The 23191-nt window shown below is 39.5% G+C and overlaps 2 protein-coding genes across 9 annotated transcripts; both read right to left on the reverse strand.

The window, feature by feature from the left end:
- Positions 1-64: 64 nt before the first annotated feature.
- Positions 65-10247, reverse strand: LOC127444218 (golgin subfamily A member 7B-like). 2 transcript variants are annotated; one of them, XM_051703488.1, is made up of 5 exons: positions 10156-10247; positions 3100-3225; positions 2562-2714; positions 2395-2496; positions 65-2179 (listed from the first exon to the last, which is right to left on the reverse strand). In XM_051703488.1, the coding sequence occupies exons 1-5, from the start codon at positions 10165-10167 to the stop codon at positions 2102-2104; spliced, it is 471 nt and encodes a 156-aa protein (XP_051559448.1). In that variant the 5' UTR covers positions 10168-10247; the 3' UTR covers positions 65-2101. The 2 variants fall into 2 exon arrangements, with proteins under 2 accessions (XP_051559448.1, XP_051559447.1); XM_051703487.1 differs by lacking the exon at positions 10156-10247 and adding an exon at positions 6998-7163.
- An 82-nt stretch (positions 10248-10329) lies between these two features.
- On the reverse strand, positions 10330-22234 carry LOC127444205 (protrudin-like). 7 transcript variants are annotated; one of them, XM_051703464.1, is made up of 14 exons: positions 22056-22234; positions 20757-20987; positions 20348-20418; positions 20088-20274; positions 19884-19979; positions 17328-17440; positions 17006-17127; positions 16260-16331; positions 16137-16157; positions 15029-15085; positions 11715-11856; positions 11587-11633; positions 11416-11497; positions 10330-11322 (listed from the first exon to the last, which is right to left on the reverse strand). In XM_051703464.1, the coding sequence occupies exons 2-14, from the start codon at positions 20984-20986 to the stop codon at positions 11255-11257; spliced, it is 1308 nt and encodes a 435-aa protein (XP_051559424.1). In that variant the 5' UTR covers position 20987; positions 22056-22234; the 3' UTR covers positions 10330-11254. The 7 variants fall into 7 exon arrangements, with proteins under 7 accessions (XP_051559424.1, XP_051559426.1, XP_051559425.1 ...); XM_051703466.1 differs by lacking the exon at positions 15029-15085 and adding an exon at positions 15933-15953; XM_051703465.1 differs by lacking the exon at positions 16137-16157.
- Positions 22235-23191: the final 957 nt, after the last annotated feature.

Consider the following 23191-nt stretch of genomic DNA (forward strand, 5'->3'; position numbering starts at 1 on the left):
GGTGCATGAAGTTCATACCATTAACAGTGTGTCCCGCCAAGTCTTGTCAGTCGTGCCGAACTGATGGGGCCGAAGAAGGTGGAGGTCTTGAGCAGGTTTTTGTTTACTGCTGGGTGCAGGTCAGCCAGAAACAAAGACCCCGGCTGGTCACAAGAAGATAGTTTGAATAATAGGTCCATTGTCCTAGTCTATACAAACAAAGAAGCGGTATCAAATGCTGTAATTCTGCAGTAATCTGGCAGCTAAAGTGTGCAATCAGATCAAATAATAGTAAACTGAAGGTTTCAGCTCCTTTAATAGACTGAGTGCAAAACAGACATTCCACAGTCTCAGAGTCTCTTTATGACATCACAGTTAAGAGTTCCTTTCCTTAATATGTTCCATTGCAACCATTTAAAAAACAACAACTTTGGGTTCAGATCAATTCTAAATAACAATTAATTAAACCCTTGAAAATATATTTTATGTGTAAATTAAGAGTGAGTGAATTATTGTGCTTAATCACCACACACAACCACATACGCACCATACACAAATCAGAGTGAATCACATGAAATGAAAGCTTAATTTTTAAGCCCTTGAAAAGAAAGAAATGTATGTTAAAAAAGATGAACATAAATGAATAAAAGATTAAAATATTTTTTCAGCAGGTAATGAGGATAATGGACAAAGTGTTCACCATTCTCCCATTTATGGAAAAAAATGTATAACATCATATACACATGCTTACACACTACTGAAGTGATATTACACAGGACTAAAACCAGACATTTAAAGAGACAGTTCACCCAGTAAATAAACATTTGTTAAACTATGAATTAAAATGTAAGAATAATCAAATGTAAAATAAAAAAACGGATAGGGTGAACTTTTTAAACATTGAGACGACTCAAAAAGTAGCCCAATTTACTAGAATCGGCCCTGTTATGTTAGCTTTCTTTATCCTTTACTATCCTTACTGTTCAGTCTTCTTCTTAAACATAAAAGTTTTTAATTTCAAAGCAAAAATGCAAAAATAAAACTTTGTACCATAAATATGATTAAATAAAAATCACTCACTCATTTGACTTAACTACCATTTTTCATTTATTTACTTTGCTACACAACAGAAAAAGCACTCTTAATTGTTTATTTCTCTGTACATAAATATGAGCCAAAAGTTCTTGAAATGGAAAAAGAAATGAAAGCTCTTAATGAGGGACAATGTGTTTCAGGAAGTTCTGGCCCTTGGCAGTAGCTTTTCTTTCCCCCCCGATGATAAAAAAGCATGAGTGATTTCCACACGACACAATAAAATAGATGTAAAAAGTAATATATAATCCCCATGGGGACAAATGGCAGTGTCTGGGGTCTGTATAAAATATCTGAGTGTGGTCACACTGATCTAGAGTCAGATTTCTGTCCTGTTCTCTTATCTGAGGTACATTAAAGGAATAGTTCACCCAAAAATTACAATTACCGTATGTAATTATTTACACCCACTCATGTCATTCCAAATGCATGTGCTGCTTCTTTTTAATTGCTATTTTTTGCTCTGGAACACAAAAGGACAATTTTAAAGAAACAGGTTTGGAATGACATGGTATTTTTATTGTAAGGCGAAATATTCCAACCGCTTATCATCTAAAAGTAAATGATATTCAAATTATAATAAAAATGAAATCTCATGTCCAAACACCTCAGACAAAAAGGGTCAAAAATCATGCAAATGTCAAACTGCAATGGAAGACTGTCATGTGCCGATCGGCCGCTACATCACACGGTGGGAGTGAATTTGCATATTACAGTGACGGAAGCTTATGTGAACTTTAACCAGAATGCTACAGCTAGTGACTCAGAGATGTGCAACAACTGCTGCTTTCTGAAGGTGCTGGAAGGTCATGTGCAGATTCTGTTACCAAATGATGTGCAGACGTGAGGTAATGACATGCTGGATGTGACGTGTCTTGAGGAGGCAGTTCTTGCGTGGTGGGTGATGTCAGATCTGGTTTTGTTTGCCAATGCTGAACGGATGATGTTTCTCTTCAGTGAGCATCAGTATGAAGCATCAGTCATGAGCGACTGAGTGTTGTTCAAGTGAATGTTACAGTGTGTGTCAGAATCATCGTCTGCTGCTTGTTGTGCTGCTTCCTGAGCTTGAACCGCTGGAGCTGCGATCCTCATACACGCTGATCTCAATCTAACAAACAAACACACTCAGGTTAAGGGAATAACATCTAGAAAGTAAAGTCTTTTTAAAAACAAATTTCACACTCATTAATTTAGTCCAACAGAGTACAGTATGTACATGCCAAGATTCAAACCCTACTTTGTCCCATATTTTGTGCCACAAGGTATGCTATTACAAGTTCATGCACACACTCACACAGTAGTTTCTAGATTATGTAAGGATACAACCCTCATGCCCCTCTCTATAGGGTCTGTGATGAGCAGGCCTCGAGGAGCATAGATCTTCTCATTCTGCTCCTGAATGTACCGCGAGATCTTCTTCAGCACCTGCACACACACAGATACATGTGAGGTATTCTTGAAAACATGCAAAAACACACACACTCACATACCTTCTCATAGCGTGTCTCGATGCACAGGAAGATGAGGTAAACAGTGATGCAGGCGAGGCAGCCCTCGAGGTAGGATTGGCCACCGATCTTCTCTGCCTCCGCATAGTAATTATTCAGCGTCTTCACCGTGTCCTCGAACAGTGTCCTCTCAATCTGACCAATCAGATGCAGGGGTAAAAGATTGGTCAGCCTATCAGAGCACATTTGAGACAAAGCTGATACTAAAACATAACTGAAAACTTCATTAAATCTCCTGAGTAAATAAAATGTGACACCTATACACAACACTTTTCACTTTTGTATCTCTCATTTACTCAGCAAGTCTTCACAGGCCCTGTGTAACATGATCTTGCACCCTTCAATGGCTCTATTATCAGCTCTATTAGCAGCTCATTATGTGTGTGTTGTGTGGGGTTTGTGTGGTCAGCAATGCTTTTGCTGAAGAGCAGAGTTTTATCTTTAAATAAAGAGCCCTGTTGTCTCTTTTTCTTTCATTGTATGCTTCTTTCTCTTTGTTCGTCTGCACACACACACTTACCCTGTTGTCTAACTCAGAGGGGAACTTGGTCTGGAACTTGCAAGTGGTGCCATCCATGTAGTCTCTCTGAATGAAGACCTTACTGGCTAGAGACGCACAGTGTCTCAACTCCTGAAGGTTATGAAACTAAAGAGAGCGAGAGAGAGTTGTAATGTATTAATGTTCATATGAAATACTGTATTACATTTTCTTTGTGCTGTCAGATGTTAAAGATCCCCTATACTGTTATTTTGCCTACATTTCACGTTACTGTAAATGTGAATGGCATAAATATGTATGTAAATGCCTCCTAACGCAACATAATTTAAGTCTTTATAGGGAAAACATGTAATATCAGATCACTGCAGTGATGCCATCATTAGCTCAAAATGCAGTGATGTCACCATCATTAGGTGATAGAGTAATGCAGTGACGTCATCATTATCACACAGTGTAATAGAGTGATGTCATTATTAGCTCATAGATTAATGCAGCGCCATCATCATTAACTCAGAGTAACAAAGTGATGTCATCATTATCTCAGAGGAATGCAGTGATGTCATAATTAGCTCATAGATTAATGCAGTGATGCCATCATCATTTTCTCAGAGGAATGCAGTGATGTCATAATTAGCTCATAGATTAATGCAGTGATGCCATCATCATTTTCTCAGAGGAATGCAGTGATGTCATAATTAGCTCATAGATTAATGCAGTGATGCCATCATCATTATCTCAGAGGAATGCAGTGATGTCATCATTAGCTCACAGTTTAATGCAGTGCCATCATCATCTCCTCAGAGGAATACAGTGATGTCATCATTAGCTTATAGATTAATGCAGTGGCACCATCATTAGCTCAGTGTAATGCAGTAATGTCATCATTATCTCACAGAGGAATGCAGTGATGTCATAATTAGCTCATAGATTAATGCAGTGATGCCATCATCATTATCTCAGAGGAAGGCAGTGATGTCATAATTAGCTCATAGATTAATGCAGTGATGCCATCATCATTATCTCAGAGGAATGCAGTGATGTCATCATTAGCTCACAGTTTAATGCAGTGCCATCATCATCTCCTCGGAGGAATGCAGCGATGTCATCATTAGCTTATAGATTAATGCAGTGGCGCCATCATTAGCTCAGTGTAATGCAGTAATGTCATCATTATCTCACAGAGAAATGCAGTGATGTCATCATTAGCTCATAGAGTAATGCAGTGATGTCATCATTAGCTCACAGATTAATGCAGCACCATCATCATTAACTCAGAGTAACACAGTGATGTCATCATTATCTCAGAGGAATGCAATGATGTCATAATTAGCTCATAGATTAATGCAGTGATGCCATCATCATTTTCTCAGAGGAATGCAGTGATGTCATAATTAGCTCATAGATTAATGCAGTGATGCCATCATCATTATCTCAGAGGAATGCAGTGATGTCATAATTAGCTCATAGATTAATGCAGTGATGCCATCATCATTTTCTCAGAGGAATGCAGTGATGTCATAATTAGCTCATAGATTAATGCAGTGATGCCATCATCATTTTCTCAGAGGAATGCAGTGATGTCATAATTAGCTCATAGATTAATGCAGTGATGCCATCATCATTATCTCAGAGGAATGCAGTGATGTCATCATTAGCTCACAGTTTAATGCAGTGCCATCATCATCTCCTCAGAGGAATACAGTGATGTCATCATTAGCTTACAGATTAATGCAGTGGCACCATCATTAGCTCAGTGTAATGCAGTAATGTCATCATTATCTCACAAAGAAATGCAGTGATGTCATCATTAGCTCATAGATTAATGCAGTGCAATCATCATCATTATCTCAGAGGAATGCAGTGATGTCATCATTAGCTCACAGTTTAATGCAGTGCCATCATCATCTCCTCGGAGGAATGCAGCGATGTCATCATTAGCTTATAGATTAATGCAGTGGCGCCATCATTAGCTCAGTGTAATGCAGTAATGTCATCATTATCTCACAGAGAAATGCAGTGATGTCATCATTAGCTCATAGAGTAATGCAGTGATGTCATCATTAGCTCACAGATTAATGCAGTGATGCCATCATCATTTTCTTAGAGGAATAAAGTGATGTCATCATTAGCTCATGGATTAATTCAGTGGCACCATCATCATTAGTGCAGAATAATGCAGTGATGTCATCATTTTCTCACAGAGAAATGCAGTGATGTCATCATTAGCTCATAGAGCAATGCAGTGATGTTATCATTATCTCAGATTAATGCAGTAATATCATCATCTCATAGAGAATGCAGTTATGTCATCATTAGTTCATAGAGTAATGCAGTGATGATATAATTAGCTCATAGATTAATGCAGTGCTGTCATCATTATCTCAGAGGAATGCAGTGATGTCATCATTAGCTCTTAGATTAATGCAGTGCTGTCATCTTCATTATTTCTGAAGAATGCAGTGATGTCATCATGAGCTCAGAGTAATGAAGTTGTTAGTTCATAACTTAAGGCATTGATGTTACGTATAGTATATTAATGCTTTAATGTAATCATCATTAGCTCTTAGAGAAATGCAGTGATGTCATCATCATTATCTCCAAGTAATGCAGCGACGTCATCATTAGCTCAAAGTAATGCAATAATGTCATCATTATCTCACAGAGTAATCCAATGATGTCTTCATGAGCTCATAGATAAATGCAGTTACATCATCATCATCTCAGAGTAATGAAGTTGTCTTTATTAGTTAATAGATTAATGCAGTGATGTTACGTATGGTATATTAATGCTTTAATGTAATCCTCATTAGCTCTTAGAGAAATGCAGTGATGTCATCATTGTTAGCTTATAAAGTAACGCAGTGATGCCATTGCTGTGTTAGTTCTGCTATGATAGGCCAGTCCAAACACACACAGACTGTAAAGTCTTATGAGGTTTATAACATTGCCCACATCCACACACGCACACACACACACACCCAAACACGCACACATCAAAGCAACTGGCCATCTGTCACTGCCAACACACACATGCACGCACGCACGCACACACACACCAACATCAGCATGAATTGTGGGTCCTTCCATCCCCCACTCTTGCAGTACAGCCTTTCCATTACTGTCCGTGTTAACAGACTGGACTGATCAAACACATATAATGATACACTTTTGAAGAATATAATAAGAAAGCACTTCCCATAGCAAGTCAACAAGATGATCCTCACATGCTAGTCCTTATCTTGGACATCTAAAGGTCAGATAAAAGTATTATTCAGATCGCAAGGGATGATAAAATTGCCCAAGCAGTCCTGACAACCTGTTTATTTAAAAGCTCTGTCTGTTTTAGTCCCAGGGCTTGCCAGTACCTCTCTCTGTCTGATATAGTAACTGGGTGAGCCAGCACACACACACACACACACACACACACACACGCACATTGCTCTTCAATACTGTGGATGCAATCAATCACTGGCACTGAACATTTGCAGATCTCAAGAACACTTGCAAAGTTCATATCAGCTTAAAGGCATGGTGTCAAATAATGTAATGCTACACTGAATACTTGTTGAAAACCTGTTGAAACTTGTTCATATTCTGATGTAGATGACAGACACTGTTACTGACTCCCACAATACACACACCGCTGATACCAAACCATCAAAACACAATCTAATAATCTAGTACAGCCAATACACAGTAATTATTGTTCTAGTGATGAGAACGTTTGTTTTCCCCACACACACACTCAAAGAGAACATCACACTTCATGGGACGGCGGGCACACATTTGAGCCTTAAATAGCATTAAAATAACATAAGATATCAATTTTGAGTTCCAATCACATGAAATTGCGTTTATCGCTGCAGATATGGCGGGATAAATCACTTTTAAAAGGGGAAATAAAATCAAAATCGCTTACAGACTCGTGGAAGTACGGGAGTTTAGTTCTGTCCGTCGCTGTCCGAGGTGCTGAAATCATTCCTGGTGACCGATCAGACACCAAAGACAAACTCACAAACAATATATCTGCTTTCACTAAAACAGCTCAACGACACGAGGACAGAGACGTGTTTATCCTCTTTGATGTCCCAGTTGTGCGCTCGGCTATGTCACAATACACGAGTTTGTCTGGAGGAACATACGGCACCAGATCCTTCTGCATCTCAACACAACAGCTTTAAGAACACACTTGCCTTTATGGATCTATTCACAGCATCAGCTTTAAGCTTTTTAAACACCTACAAGCAGTAACCATGAGGTCCAACATTTGGAGACATCAATTAATAAAGTGGTAACCTGTAAATTTGAGCTCAAGGACTTATTTCTACTTGATTTATCCCATAAAAATTACTTTCTTTAATGTAACCGAATTTGTCAAGTTGATTTAGTCAGATTAAATAACATTTTGATTAAAATAAAACCAGTTAATTTAGCCGTCACCACATGAAGCACATGACAAAACATTTATACAGAGCACTAGTTAAAATGCTTCTATTTTGCATTCTTTTCCAATTTATTACATGTTTTTCCATATTATTAGCATAATTACAATGAGAATTTGAATGTAATCTATCTATCTATCAGTCTGTCTGTCTGTCTATCTCTCTCTGTCTGTCTGTCTGTCTATCTATCTCGGTCTGTCTGTCTGTATCTATCTACCAGTCTATCTGTCTGTCTATCTATCTATGAGTCTATCTATATCTATCCGTCTGTCAGTCTCTCTTCCTGCCTTTTCTACCTATCTATCTGTCTGTCTGTCTGTCTGTCATCTATCTATCTCTCTCTCTATCTATCTATCCGTCTGTCTGTCTGTCTCTCTTCCTGCCTTTTCTATCTATCTGTCTGTCTGTCTGTCTATCTATCTCTATCCATCTGTCTGTCTGTCTGTCTGTCTCTCTTACTGCCTTTTCTATCTATCTATCTATCTATCTATCTCTGTCTGTCTGTCGTTTCTGTCTATCTACAGTTGAAGTCAGAAGTTTACATACACCATAGCCAAATACATTTAAACTCAGTTTTTCACAATTTCTGACATTTAATCATAGAAAACATTCCCTGTCTTAGGTCAGTTAGGATCACTACTTTATTTTAAGAATGTGAAATGTCAGAATAATAGAAGAGAGAATGATTTATTTCAGCTTTAATTTCTTTCATCACATTCCCAGTGGGTCAGAGGTTTACATACACTTTGTTAGTATTTGGTAGCATTGCCTTTAAATTGTTTAAATTGGGTCAAACATTTTGGGTATCCTTCCACAAGCTTCTCACAATAAGTTGCTGGAATTTTGTCCCATTCCTCCAGACAGAACTGGTGTAACTGAGTCAGGTTTGTAGGTCTCCTTGCTCGCACATGCTTTTTCAGTTCTGCCCACAAAATTTCTATCAGATTGAGGTCAGGGCTTTGTGATGGCCACTCCAATACCTTGACTTTGTTGTCCTTAAGTCATTTTGCCACAACTTTGGAGGTATGCTTGGGGTCATTGTCCATTTGGAAGACCCATTTGTGACCTGAGCTTTAACTTCCTGGCTGATGTCTTGTGATGTTGCTTCAATATATCCACATAATTTTCCTTCCTCATGATGCCATCTATTTTGTGAAGTGCACCAGTCCCTCCTGCAGCAAAGCACCCCCACAACATGATGCTGACACCCCCATGCTTCACGGTTGGGATGGTGTTCTTCAGCTTGCAAGTCTCACCCTTTTTCCTCCAAACATAACGATGGTCATTATGGCCAAAAAGATAAATTTTTGTTTCATCAGACCAGAAGACATTTCTCAAAAAGTAAGATCTTTGTCCCCATGTGCACTTGCAAACTGTAATCTGACTTTTTTATGGCGGTTTTGGAGCAGTGGCTTCTTCCTTGCTGAGCAGCATTTCAGGTTATGTTGATATAGGACTCGTTTTACTGTGGATATAGATACTTGTCTACCTGTTTCCTCCAGCATCTTCACAAGGTCCTTTGCTGTTGTTCTGGGATTGATTTGCACTTTTCGCACCAAACTACGGTCATCTCTAGGAGACAGAATGCGTCTCCTTCCTGAGCGGTATGATGGCTGCGTGGTCCCATGGTGTTTATACTTGCCCACAATTGTTTGTACAGATGAACGTGGTACCTTCAGGTGTTTGGAAATTGCTCCCAAGGATGAACCAGACTTGTGGAGGTCCACAATTTGTTTTTGAGGTCTTGGCTGATTTCTTTTGATTCTCCAATGATGTCAAGCAAAGAGACACTGAGTTTGAAGGTAGGTCTTAAAATACATCCACAGGTACACCTCCAATTCAGTACACCTCCTATCAGAAGCTAATTGGCTAATTGTCTAAAGGCTTGACATAATTTTCTGGAATTTTCCAAGCTGCTTAAAGGCACAGTTAACTTAGTGTATGTAAACTTCTGAGCCACTGGAATTGTGATATAGTCAATTAAAAGTGAAACAATCGGTCTGTAAACAATTGTTGGAAAAATTACTCATGTCATGCACAAAAGTAGATGTCCTAAACGACTTGCCAAAACTAGACTTTGCTAATATTAAATCTGTGGAGTGGTTAAAAAATAAGTTTTAATGACTTCAACCTAAGTGTATGTAAACTTCTGACTTCAACTGTATCTATCTATCTATCATCTGTCTGTCTGTCTGTCTATCTATCATCTATCTGTCTGTCTGTCATCTGTCAGTCTGTCTGTCTATCACCTGTCTGTCAGTCAGTCAGTCTGTCTGTCTATCTATCTCTTTAAAATATTAACAAATATTTTATAATACAGCGTGTAATCACAGTTTTCATACACGATGTCAGTGCGCTTCACTTGTGGCTGCTCATGCCTAAACATGTAGCGTTATTTTTACCTCGTGCATTGAGCGTTTTGTTTATTTCACCTTGTGCAATCAATAGCAATAGTGCATTTTAAAGAGCGACGGATGGAAACGGTCTCCAGAGACATTTGCATGTAATGTCACGCACTTATATTAATGTCATCCATCATATCCAACCCAGATTTAAATCCTGATTCAAACGGTTCCTCCCAGAAAAACGCATCTTATTGAACACAGAGATAGAAGAATAAATGCACGTCTCTCACCTCCGTTGCCATGCGAGCGCGCAGTGTTGTCCCGGTGCTGGAACTGGTTCACGGGAATAATCGTTTGCGCTCGCGGATAAGCAGAGCAGGGGGCGGGGCCGGAAATAATCCCACAATGATGACGCAATGATGTTCATTATAAATATTAACCATGCGTCAAGGAATTCAACACAGTTTTCTATTCAGAAGGTTTATTACAGTAACAGTTTAACCAGTATAACAGAGCAAAGTGTTGTACTGTGGAATAAAACCCAACAAATCACAAATGCATAGTAGAGTACAGTAGCATGGGTTACAATTAACATACACACAGCTCTATAACCGGTGATTTTACATTCAGCTTCAGCTTATAGACAAAGAGATCAACAAGTCAAAGAATGACACAAACATGAGCCATAACTCATTAATTCAGTTAACACTGACACACATGATGTGAGAAGGAAAGCTCATAGTTACGGCAGTATAGTGACACGTCTGGTTAACCATTTCAGGCATAATTTCACAAATAAATAAAACCGACAATACAATAAACTTTGAAACAATCATGGGTTTAATTAAGCAGCTAGCAGGAGCCATTTAAAATGCTCAGATCCACTGGGTTTGCCGTCCAGTGCAATGAATGACCAGCATTACTTACATGTTCTTGAAATCTTCTTTAGAATCCCTCATGATGTGGTGATAATCATATAGACCAGCGGCGCCCCTTGATATTAACCTGATATCTCATCAAGGGCTCTAATTCTAGAAAGTGATGTCATAATAAGCGTTAATGAAGTGATGGCAGTAACTGATATCTAGGCATGTTGAGGTCAAAGTAAACAGATAAAGTCCAGATTTGTGAAGCATTAAATGTTGAACATCTCCAAAAGAAAAGGTGGCAAGTCAGACGTAAAGGAGGCGTGTTTAGGGTCCAAAGGTGTTTTGGGCAGCCAAAAACACTCTCTTTGAGTACATCCAGATGTAGCGGTACGTACAAAGGCAGCATAAAACTCTGAATAGTTTGCATAAAGCAAGACCCTCTTGCGGCCCACCAACAATTTCTGCTTCTGAGGTGCTTTTACGGAGTTGTAATGGTGGGGGATCATTTTGGGATGAGATCCTACTTGCTGCTGAGAAAAATATTACACGTAGCACACACAAACACAGTCTCTCTCTGGGCCTCAGGTGCTGAAAAATCAGAGAGAAAGGCAACAGGTGTCAACTTAACCTCAAAACGTTATTTTCCTACAAAACAAAATTCACAATTTGTGCTTTTCCTACCTGTGGCTCCCATAGTGGACCGGAACACTTTATAAGAGCAACAGCGGGAACAGAAGCTGACGCCACAGTTACTGCAGTTTCTCTGGATGAAATGAAACAATCATCAATGAAATATCATCACACACGACTGGAATGGAGAAGAACATGCTGAATAAAGTTGGGAAGCAGTACCCTTTTCTTTAAAACAGAAAATGCTGAATTACACTGGAAACAGTTTCCTGTGGGGAGAGAACGAGAAACTATGGTTACAAATAGAAGTATAAATAGAGGGATATGTAGAAGGCAAACAGAATAAAGACCGGTGGAGTTGGAAGGAACCCGCTTGCGTAGTTTCTCAGTGAGTTTGGACACTTTACTGCGGATGGGCTCGTTTCGACTCAACAGTCCATTATCAGAGACAGTGTCAAACTCAGGAACACCAGAAGACACTTCGTCGTCGTCCTTCCAGAGATAAACACACAGAAACAGAGAGAGAGATTTTTCAACAATCAGATTCATTGTGACAATAACAGAAGGAGAGGTCAGAGGTGAACCCATGAGCTCTCAATGTTCAGCTCAACTTTACCATCACATGAAAAACCGGCACACAACCTTCTGTTTTAACCCAATAAAAGAATTCTGAGGTTCCACATTTATATATGGGACAATTATGTTTTTTTTTTTGTTTTTTTAGAATTTGACTTTTTATATGACATGGCAAGTTTGGTTCAGGTTGTCAAATGGTATAACCCAAGAAAATTACATGATATTCATTATTCATGATACACACTCACTGAGCACTTTATTAAGTACACCTGTACACCTATTTATTTATGCTGATTATCTAATCCGCCAATCGTGTGGCAGCAATGCAAAGCATAAAATCATGCAGATACGGGTCAGGAGCTTCAGTTGATGTTCACATGAACCATCAGAATGGAGAAAAAATGTGATCTCAGTGATTTGGAGCCAGATGGGCTGGTTTGAGTATTTCTGTAACTGCTGATCTCCTGAGATATTCATGTGCAACAGTCTCCAGAGTGTAAAGAGAATGGTGCGAAAAACAAAAGACATCCATCGAGCGGCGGTTCTGTGGGCTTGTTAATAACAGAGGTCAGAGGAGAATGGCCAGACTGGTCCAAGCTGATAAGAAGGTGACAGTAACCCAAATAAACACGTTACAACAGTGCTATGCTGAAAAGCATTTCTGAACACACAACATGTCAAACATTGAGGCGGATGGGCTACAGCAGCAGAAGACCCCTACGGGTCCCACTACGGACAGCTTAGAACAGGAAACTGAGGCTACAGTGGGCACAGTTACCGTAGCCTTTCTGTCAACTCGAACCAGTCTGGCCATTCTCTGTTGACCTCTCTCATCAACAAGGCGTTTCTGTACACAGATCTGCCGCTCACTGAATGTTTTTTGTTTTTGTCACCATTCTGAGTAAATTCTAGAGACTGTTGTGTGTGAAAATCCCAGAAATACTCAAACCAGCCCATCTGGCACCAACAATCATGCCACGCTCCAAATCACTGAGATCACATTTTTTCCTCAATTCTGATGGTTGATGTGAACATTAACTGAAGCTCCTGACCCGTATCTGCATGATTTTATGCACTGCTGCCACACGATTGGCTGATTAGATAATCGCATGAATAAGCAGATGTACAGGTGTACCTAATAAAGTGGCCAGTGAGTGTATTATATTGATAATACATTTTTTTAATACATTGCCTGGCCAAAAAAAAAAAAAAAAAAAAAAAAAAAAGTTGTCGTTTGTATTTAAATAAGCAGATACTTCAGAGTCTATGATTGGATCATTATTGCAGTGATTAATATGTTTCAGCTGGCAACAATTCTTTTAACTGATGTCGTGTGTAGCTTCTCATTTCTTAATCATGTTGTTAGACGCGTCACGTGGTCGTGGAAAAGATGTTACTGTGTTTCAGAAGGGCAAATTATTGGCCTGCATCAAGCAAAGAAAACAACTAATGAGATCGCTGAAATCACTGGAATTGGGTTAAGAACTGTCCAACGCATTATTAAAACCTGAAGGATAGTGGTGAACTGCTTCGTGGAAGAAATGTGGTCGGAAAAAAGTATTGAATGATCGTGATCGGATATCACTAAAACGCCTGGTGAAGTCACATCGTAAAAAATCGACAGTAGAACTCACAGCTATGTTTAATAGTGAAAGTAAGAGTATTTCCACACGTACAATGTGACGAGAACTTACAGGATTGGGACTAAACAGCTGTGTGGACACAAGAAACCCACTTGTTAGTGAGGCTAATCAGAAAAATGACTTCAGTTTGCTAGAGAGCATAAAGATTGGACTGTGGAGCAAGTCATGTGGTCTGATGAGCCCAGATTAAGAAGTAAGAAGGGAAGCGCATGAAGCGATGGGCGCGTCATGCATAGTGCCCACTGTACAAGCCTCTGGAGGCAGTGTTATGATCTGGGGTTGCTTCAATTGGTCAGGTCGAGACTCAGCAACATTATGCGGCAGTAAAATGAAGTCAGCTGATTACCTGAATGTACTGAATGACCAGTTTACCCCATCAATGGAGTTTTTCTTCCCTGACGACATGGGCATATTCCAGGATGACAATGCCAAGATTCATCGGGTGGTTCAGGGAGCATGAGGAATCATTTTCACACATGAATTGGACACCACAGAGTCCTGACCTTAACCCCACTGAAAGTCTTTGGGATGTGCTGGAGAAGACTTTATGGAGTGGTTCGACTCTCCCGCCATCAATACAAGATCTCGGCCAAAAATTTATGCAACTCTGGACGGAAATAAATGTTGTGACGTTGCATAAGTTTGTCGAAACAATGCCATGACAAATGTGCGCTGTAACCAAAACTAAAGGCGGTTCAAACGAAATATTAGAGTATGCAACTTTTTTTTGGCCAGGCAGTGTATATATGGAATTAGCAATTATTGATATATGTGATAAATTTGATTAATCAATCGGCATGTCATGTATTTAGCTTAATTAAAAAAATGTAATCGACTGACAGCCCTTATTGTAGAATAGATTCTTTACATCATCTTGGACATTCTTGTTTGCCATGAACCCATATATACAATTCAATGTCCTTTTACTTTATCTTCTCATTTGGCTGTAAAGAAGGCCACACATGATTGTGAAGGTGTGTGAAGGTTTTCTCTGTGCATCAGTCAGTGTGTTCAGCTGTGTATGTAGAGGGCTTTGAGTGAAATGGGCCTCATTTAGAAACTGAAGAATCCTGTAGGACACGTGTCACTTCCACCATTGTTGTGCTGAGCGTGAATCATTTCCTGCTGTCATTTGATGACTGTTAAGAGTTCTCAGATTTCTGTGCTATCCAGCACTTAACACCATAATCAGACTATAAGCCCTCTAAATACAGGTTTTAGTGCTCAAACATATGTAAGTGGACATTCCCGAACCGTTTTCACAAAGAGTTTGAAGTTAAATCTTGGCCTCTTCAAAAGAACTAGAGTGACTACTGCTGAAGGAACTGTTACCAAGAAACCATTTCAGTGACACCACTGTTAATAGAAACCACCCAAATGAGGAAAGGCATGAGGGGGCGTGGTTAGAACACCCAGAGATCATGATTGACAGTTGATGTGGGCACCTTACGCACTCTCCGTCTCCACTGAATCTTTGGTAGCAAATAGGCTATAGGCCAAACCTACATCCAAAACACAGGCCAGACAGTTTTACAACAGTCATGCCCATTATAACATAAGACATTGTTATTAGTATCTGAAAAACAAATGTCTTGATCTGTTGTGCCCTGATTAACATTATCAGTGTTTATGAGCTAAATGCGTCTGAATATATACTCAGACAGAAACCTTGTTTGAATAGAAACCTTGCAAACATGACATACAGGTGAATATCATGAAACCTGTCGAGAACATGTCCTGATCGTATTTCACCCCAAAAACAATGTGAAATTAGATTTTGCATTAAGAACTTTTAAATTGCTATATATAATAAATGTATAGTATGTTATCTACAGTCAACAGCTCATTATCACAAAATTAACCCTGACACGAAGGGGTCTTGTATCACTCTGAATTTGGTTATTTTGCAATAATGGCCATCTGACTTCACATTCAGTCAACCTACCAAATAAATAAATAAATAAATGGACATGAAATATTAACCTGAGTTCAAATAATGTTATTATGTGAGAACAAAGAGACTGCAGAGATTCCAGAAACACCTGAATTCCCTCTTCGCTTTCCTATTGTTTTTGGGGAGAAATATGACCCAACATGTTCTTACGCCGTTTCTTGACATTCCCTCTTGAGATTCAAAGGTAGACAATCCAATGATCAAACACACATTTTCACATCTTCAGTACATAAACCTGTGCACATGCATTCCATTGCACTAATGCAAAAAGCACACATGCACGCACACACACACAAACAAACACAAACTGTTCAGGCCAAGACGTTTCTTCACTCATTTCGAATAGGAGAACATTAACTCATATATTACATGCTCCTGGTTACTCCATCACTCACCACTAAAACCAGTTGAGGTTCCTTCAAGAGCAGAGTAAAGGTCAGAGGTCAGAACTTAAATGCATACTACACAATTAAAACTATTTCTGATCAACAGTGGTCAATGAGACTGATGTCCACACTCATACACACTTTATTAGTATACTCAGTTCTTTTCTAATGTTAATGCCATAAGTCTCCATTCCACTAGAGGGAGCTACTTACCCGCATCACCAGCTGAGTCTCCTTGAGTAAGCGAACAGCAGAAGTAGGAGAACTTGTCAGAACAATGCCGAGAAAACAAAGAGAGAGAACAACAGGTGGACAGACAGAATAATTTTTCCTGACCTCTATGGCGTCTTTAAACTCGTCGTCAGGCTCCGCCTCCTCTGCCTCTTCAATGTTGCCAGGCGACAGATCCTAAACAGGAAATACAATTCATACAGTAACATATAGAGATGACTGACTGTAGTCCAAAAATAGGGAAGACAATTAGCATTTTCGAGCCATGGGTTCCCTCAGTAATTTCCTATGGGTTTTTATAATGGTAGTTTTAAGTTTAGAGTTAAATATGGCCTGTGGTGAAAATTACTTGAAGAGACTTTCAGGTTTTGCTCTAGAACATAAATTACACACTGTCAAACCTCAAATGTGAATTTTAGAGCTACTGTGCTAATAATGCTAATTAAGGACTACAACTACCATCAGCATGTAAGCTGCATGCTTGACGAAATGGACGACTGTTGTAGTCCTTATTTAGCAAAGGGTTAGCAACAGCGTCAAAATTCACATTTGAGGTATGACTGTGTGTATTTTATGTTCTAGAACAAAACGTATTTTTACAAATTGTCTTATTTTACTTGTAATTTGAAAATTCCTATTTAAGAAAAAAACACTTGCCTACAAAGTGATGTCGTGCCTGAACCCTGTCTCTTGTCTCTTTACGCACAAGAGGAAATCTTGACAAAGTACCACAAACAGAATATAATCCATCTGAGGTATTGATGTTTTTCTTTATAGTGGTAGCAAGTCCATTTGTTTGCTTGAAATTCTGAGAATACAGAATGATCAAGAATTCTCAGTGATTCTCTCACCTCCACGCTGGTCGGGGTGGGCGTGCGGTCCTGCAGGTTTCCCTGATCCGGGTCACTCGGTTCAGTTTCCTCTGCAGGCTGGACTCGACTCGGGTGAACAAACTCCTTTAACTCCAAAAGAACTAGAAAAAGAGATAGAAGAGAAATCTGGTGATAATGTCATGCTAACTGAAACTGTACAATCAAAACAGTTACAAAATCAGCAGCGAAATTGTGTCTGGTGATTTATAAAAATGAGGTTTGAATGTTTGTATGTGTGTTAATTGTGGTTGTATTTGCTACTTATGTGTGTGTGTGTGTGTGTGTGTGTGTGTGTGCTGACCTCTGCAGAAGTCTTTGTTCCACAGGAAGAGGGCGCTGTTGAGCACAGACAGACTCAAACCCACAGGAGCCGTATACAGTAAACACACTGCAATCAGGAGAGAACCGTAAAACCTACACACGCACACACGCACGCGCACACACAGATACACGCACGCACGCACACACACAGATACACACGCACACAGACACAGTTACACACAGATACACACACACACAGAGATACACACGCACACGCGCACACACACACACACACACACACACACACACACACATAGATAGATACACACATGCACAGACACACGCACACACAGATACACACGCATGCACGCACACACACATACACACAGTTACACACACACGCAAGCGCACAGACACGCGCACACACACACGCACACAATATTCCATCATCATCAACTCCATCACCTAATTTCAAAGTTTTGAAAGGCATGCAAAGTATACAAACATTATTCAGCAAGGAATCCATATATGTATATCAATAGTATATATAAATGAATATGTACGTTGAAGTTGTTCATCTGGTATAGTTAGTGTTAATGCCTTTGGTCATAAACCCAAATGATGTGTGAAGAGTAGAGATTAGCTCTGGGCGATAGGACGATGTAATCGTATATCGACAATGTCCCGATGCTGATTCCGAACAGACGATGATCGGCAATATCGGGAAATGGCAAAACCATGGATCTGTGAAGTTGCCAAATATATTAAACAGTGGCCAGGGTGTGAAACTAGCACCCGCCTCCTGCAAAATACGACGAAGCTGAATCCAGTTCACAAGCTCCTCGTCCAAATGTATCTCATGCGTGGGTAATTTTGCTCATCTACCCGCTACAGGCGGGCGACCTGCTGCAATACGTTTCAGAGTGACACATGACAAGAAATGCTGTTAGTCACAAAGACATGCGCTTGAAGAAACACACTTCATTATATTTTTAAGAACAGACAAAAGAAAAGCCGTCAATAGCTGTGTTTCCATCAATGCTTTTTTATTCGCATGTTAGGATATTAATAAAAGATTCACACAGTCGCTAAATTTCCCTCTGCAGGTTCAGTAGTATATATCTTTGTATTAAAGAAACAAAGACGAGGGGGCCTGGGTAGCTCAGCGAGTATTGACGCTGACTACCAACCCTGGAGTCGTGAGTTCAAATCTAGGGCGTGCTGAGTGACTCCATCAAGGTCTCCTAAGCAACCAAATTGGCCCGGTTGCTAGGGAGGGTAGAGTCACATGGGGTAACCCCCTCGTGGTCACTATAATGTGGTTCTCGCTCTCGGAGGGGCGTGTGGGGTATGCCGCGGAGAATAGCGTGAAGCCTCTACACGTGCTAGGTCTCCGCGGTAACGCGCTCAACACACCACGTGATAAGATGTGCAGATTGACGGTCTCAGACGCGGAGGCAACTGAGATTCGTCCTCCGCCACCCGGATTGAGGTGAGTCACTACGCCACCACGAGGACTTAGAGCGCATTGGGAATTGGGCATTCCAAATTGGGGAGAAAAAAAATAACAAAGACAAACGTGAATAAATCATAAAGTAATATAAGACACTATTGAGTTCTGTTTATTTTCTTTAGGCAGCATTAACTGTATTACCAAAACGCAATTCAAATACAAATTCGATAAGAACACATTTGGCAGCATTATATTGGGAACACAAGGGAATTTATTAGGCTTCTTTATTTTGATTATCATTTACTTAATATTTATAATTGTCTTTAGCTCTTAATTTGTAGGCTATTAGTAATTTTCCACCTGTTGTCATTGACGGATGCTTGCTTGATGGCAAATGGGGCCGTTGGAGACGGTAAATGTTTGGATTTTGGGAGGTGGTTAAAAAAAGTTTTTTTTTACTTTGTTATTTTATTGCTTTTATCGTTTCGTTTAAAGTGCAATTTGAATTTAGAAATGTCTTTTGTTTTTTTGTGTTTCAATAAATGAATAAAAGTTTTAAAGCAAAATCAATTAAGCAAAACAAAATTCACCGACCCTCGGCAGGTGGGTTGACGATGTAATCGGATATAGCGATATTATCGCTAAAATATTTTTTACATATCGCCCAGCCCTAGTAGAGATAAACCAATATATTGGCCAGGCTGATTAATCGGTCAATATTTTTATATATTATTATGCATCGGCCTATAATCATGCCCTCTTAGCCAAGTAACAGAAGTGTTAGGGGCTGTTCAGGAGTTTTTATAAGTAGAATTTCTTCAACTTGTCATGGCATCTTAAAAACGTGGCGCTCAAGTGCAACACGCTGAAAAAACAAAACAAACAAACAGCAAGACAAAGCGCAACGGTCAAGGACGTATGTTTAGAGCATATTTACATTGACGGATGGATGTGAAAACACAATCTACGTGAACGACCCCTTAGTGTGGCTAAATCTGAATAGTGCGTTAAATAAGGGTTTATTTAATTTTGCACGTCTCAGATATATAATCGAGATATCTGTCACAAAGTTTTATCAGCAATGGTCGCTGAAAAACACTTTAAACATTAGCATAGAGTGACGTGTGTGTATGTGATACTCACATGGAAGACACTGCATGACTCTCCCAGTATAAAAACTTATACATAGACTCTGCATACAAACACGCTTGGGTCAAGAGGTCATCTATGCATTTCAGCCTGTAACACACACACACACACACACACACACACACACACACACACGTGTGGTTATCTCAGTCTCAGTGGTGATGTTGTCATTAAAACTTTCCAGTTATGTCCACTCACATGCCCTTGACCTCCAGAAGGGCTTCCTGTTTGCTCATGTGGATCGTCTGCAGGTCTCGCCGCTGGACCGCATAGTGTTTCTTCTTCTGTACTGTCATCTCGCTTGCAACACTCTGGCAATGGTCGCCAAGGTAACCCAGCACAGCCGGACCCAAGAGCCCCAGCAGGAGCAGAGAGACCCACATGCCTAAAGACAGAGTGATAATTGTGTTCTTTATTACACGACTCTCTGGAATATTTGATTGTGATTGGTCTCTCACCTTCGCTCAGCGTGAGGAAAAGGATGTTGAGCAGGACACAACTCAACAGAGAACACAGCGGCATCTTCCATCTAAAAACAGACACGCAAGTGTGAGAGCTGTATACGTGCAACATATCCTCCGGAGATGTGTTTAGTAACTGACTGAGATAAACAAAAGACTTCTCATGAGAGTCACATGATATAATCACCAACAAAAGAGATTTATAAGCAGCCTGAATATTCTGTCTAACATCTCATTTTGTGTTTCAAGTCAGAAAGAACGTCATGTGGGTTTGGAACAACATGAGGGTGAATAAGTGATGACTGAATTTCATTTTTGGATGAACTATCCCTTTAACAGCACTTTATGTGCAGCTCTTTATGAAGACAGTGTGATTATTAAGGGATGTTTGAGGTCAGACTCTCACCCAAGCAGATAGCGCAGCACCTCCACCGTGTCTGTGATGGGCTCCAGGTAGATCGCCAATCGCTTGAAGGAGATCACCATGTTTAACAGATCAAAGTTCAGCGCTTTGGAGCTGCCCAGCTCAGAGGTGATGTTCACTGATGTGGGATCCTTTGTAGGCAACTGGGTCAGTTCAACCCGATCTCCGCTCGCCTGTGGGGTCTCATAAGGAGAAGAAGCTGCGCTCTGCATGCTGAGAGATCACAGAACATGACAGGAAATGATCAAGACTGTGTTTATCTCGACACACGTGTGAATACCATGCTGCTTGAGAGTCTATCTGCCATAAAAAAAAAAAAATTTAAATAAAAAAAAAAAAGAAATTAAATGAGTAAAACAATATAAATCAATTTAACCCTTATGTAAATAAAAAAAAGTTACTCAGAGGTCCTTAGAGGACAAAAAAACCGCCATAATAATATTATATATTAACATTATATTCCACTTTCAATGACTTAGATTTCTTAACCAACATCAGTCCTGATCATAACTACCAAATATTCATTCATTTTCAGGATTTTAACCCTTTAAATGCCAGTTTGTTTACATAATGCCACTGTTGTTTTTACACACACACACACACACACACACACATTTTATCTGCATCATTTATTCAATTGTCCTGCAGTGCTCTATAATACAGCAAACAGAGAATAGGGGAAAAGCATGTATTTGCTCCATAGGCTAAACATGAGAAAAATGGCGCCATCTGGTGGAAAATATTACAAATGTAAATTCTGAAGCCAGGGCTCCGGAATGAAAGCATAATATCATAGAATTCATGATTTTATACTTTAATGGCACTGGGATCAAATATTGCAGTTTTAATGGGTTTCAATGGGGACATTTTTGTCCTGAAGGTCCTGAGTGTAACTATTTTGTGTACACGGTGTATTACAGACAAAATGATCGAAAAAACAAAAATGAAAAAGACTAAAATGTCCCGAATGTCACACAACGGTTAAACCTCAAATTCAGAATTCATCCAGGATACCAGTAAAACAATCACAAAATGCATTTAAGATCAGAACAAGCATTTAAAAAAAAAAAAAGCTTTTTAAAAACACGGGCAGCAACTGGAAGGAATTTCACTAGATGTAAAACTTATAGATATTAAGACACACCTGATGCTTATGTTTCAAACAAAAAATATATTAATTACTTAATGAAGACAGTAATAAATCGTTATTAAATGTTATTACATAAACATACAGCATACTGTCATATAAACACCAACAGAGGAACACAGACTTCAACAAACCTTAAATCCTTTAAACAGCGTTTTATACCCGCTACAAAGTCATTTAATCGTATCCGTCTGTGTCTGATGTAAATAAAGGCCGCTGAAAATCAAATTAATCTTTTATAAGTTATTAAAATGCGATATTATCGCACCCGTCCGATGCAATCTACCTCCACTTCCGCTATTGACAGGCTGACGTGTTGACGTCATAACCCGATGATTGAGCGTCAGGTACAAAAGTAGAGCGCCGATCACATCGATGTGTTTGTTGTTCGGCACTTTCATCCTGATTCTGAGTGGCTAATTTTTAATTACGTTAATTAACCCTTGTGCTACCTTCGGGACATTTTTGTCTTTTTCATTTTTTCAATCATTTTGGCTATGTTAATGCCAATCTATTTTAAACGTTATAACTCATTATCTTTAGCAGCTCTTACGTATGCATTTGCATTTCAACATTTAGCGATATACAGTACCAACCAGTGAAACAGTGAAGTAAAGTAAAGATTAAAACAAACATTTAATAAAGACAGGTTGATGCATTCATCGCATCTCTCCTCCCTTACACATATCAGTGACTGAAGCACGTAGTTGTTTAATTCAAATAGGGCCGCTGGTGCCGACACCCTTTGTCTCCTTTCACCTTTCACCTTTTGTCATTTGTGTTTCAAGCTGATCTGTGATTAAATGTCTGCTACAGACCCGTGTAAGGAGAAACTGTGAAATGCACTTGGATTGGAGTCAAGGGTGTAAATTTGGCTTGAACATTGGGGGGGTTACAATGTGAAGAATTTACATATTTCAACTGAGCATGGTATAAATATTGGAAATATTGGGGGGGTTACCTCCCACCCATCCCCCCTGGAATCTATGCCTCTCATTGCTTTCTCAGATCGGCTCGAGCTGAATTAAAGCTCTGAAACTGTCCTTCCTCTGAATTTTCATTTTAAATGGCGTTTCGGGAACTAGGCAACCACGGCTCATGTAAACGCATTTAACCAGAAACTAGCGGGCCGCACTATTTCAAAGCGGAAGTACGTCATGAGGCTCAGTGCAAGTAGTCCATTCCAATAGCACATGAAGGCATAAATGTACATAACTCCACGTGTATTTATATCACTGTACCTTGTGTTATATTATCAAGGCATTATAAA

The sequence above is a fragment of the Myxocyprinus asiaticus genome, chromosome 7 (genome assembly GCF_019703515.2).
Source record: "Myxocyprinus asiaticus isolate MX2 ecotype Aquarium Trade chromosome 7, UBuf_Myxa_2, whole genome shotgun sequence".
Taxonomy (NCBI): domain Eukaryota; kingdom Metazoa; phylum Chordata; class Actinopteri; order Cypriniformes; family Catostomidae; genus Myxocyprinus; species Myxocyprinus asiaticus.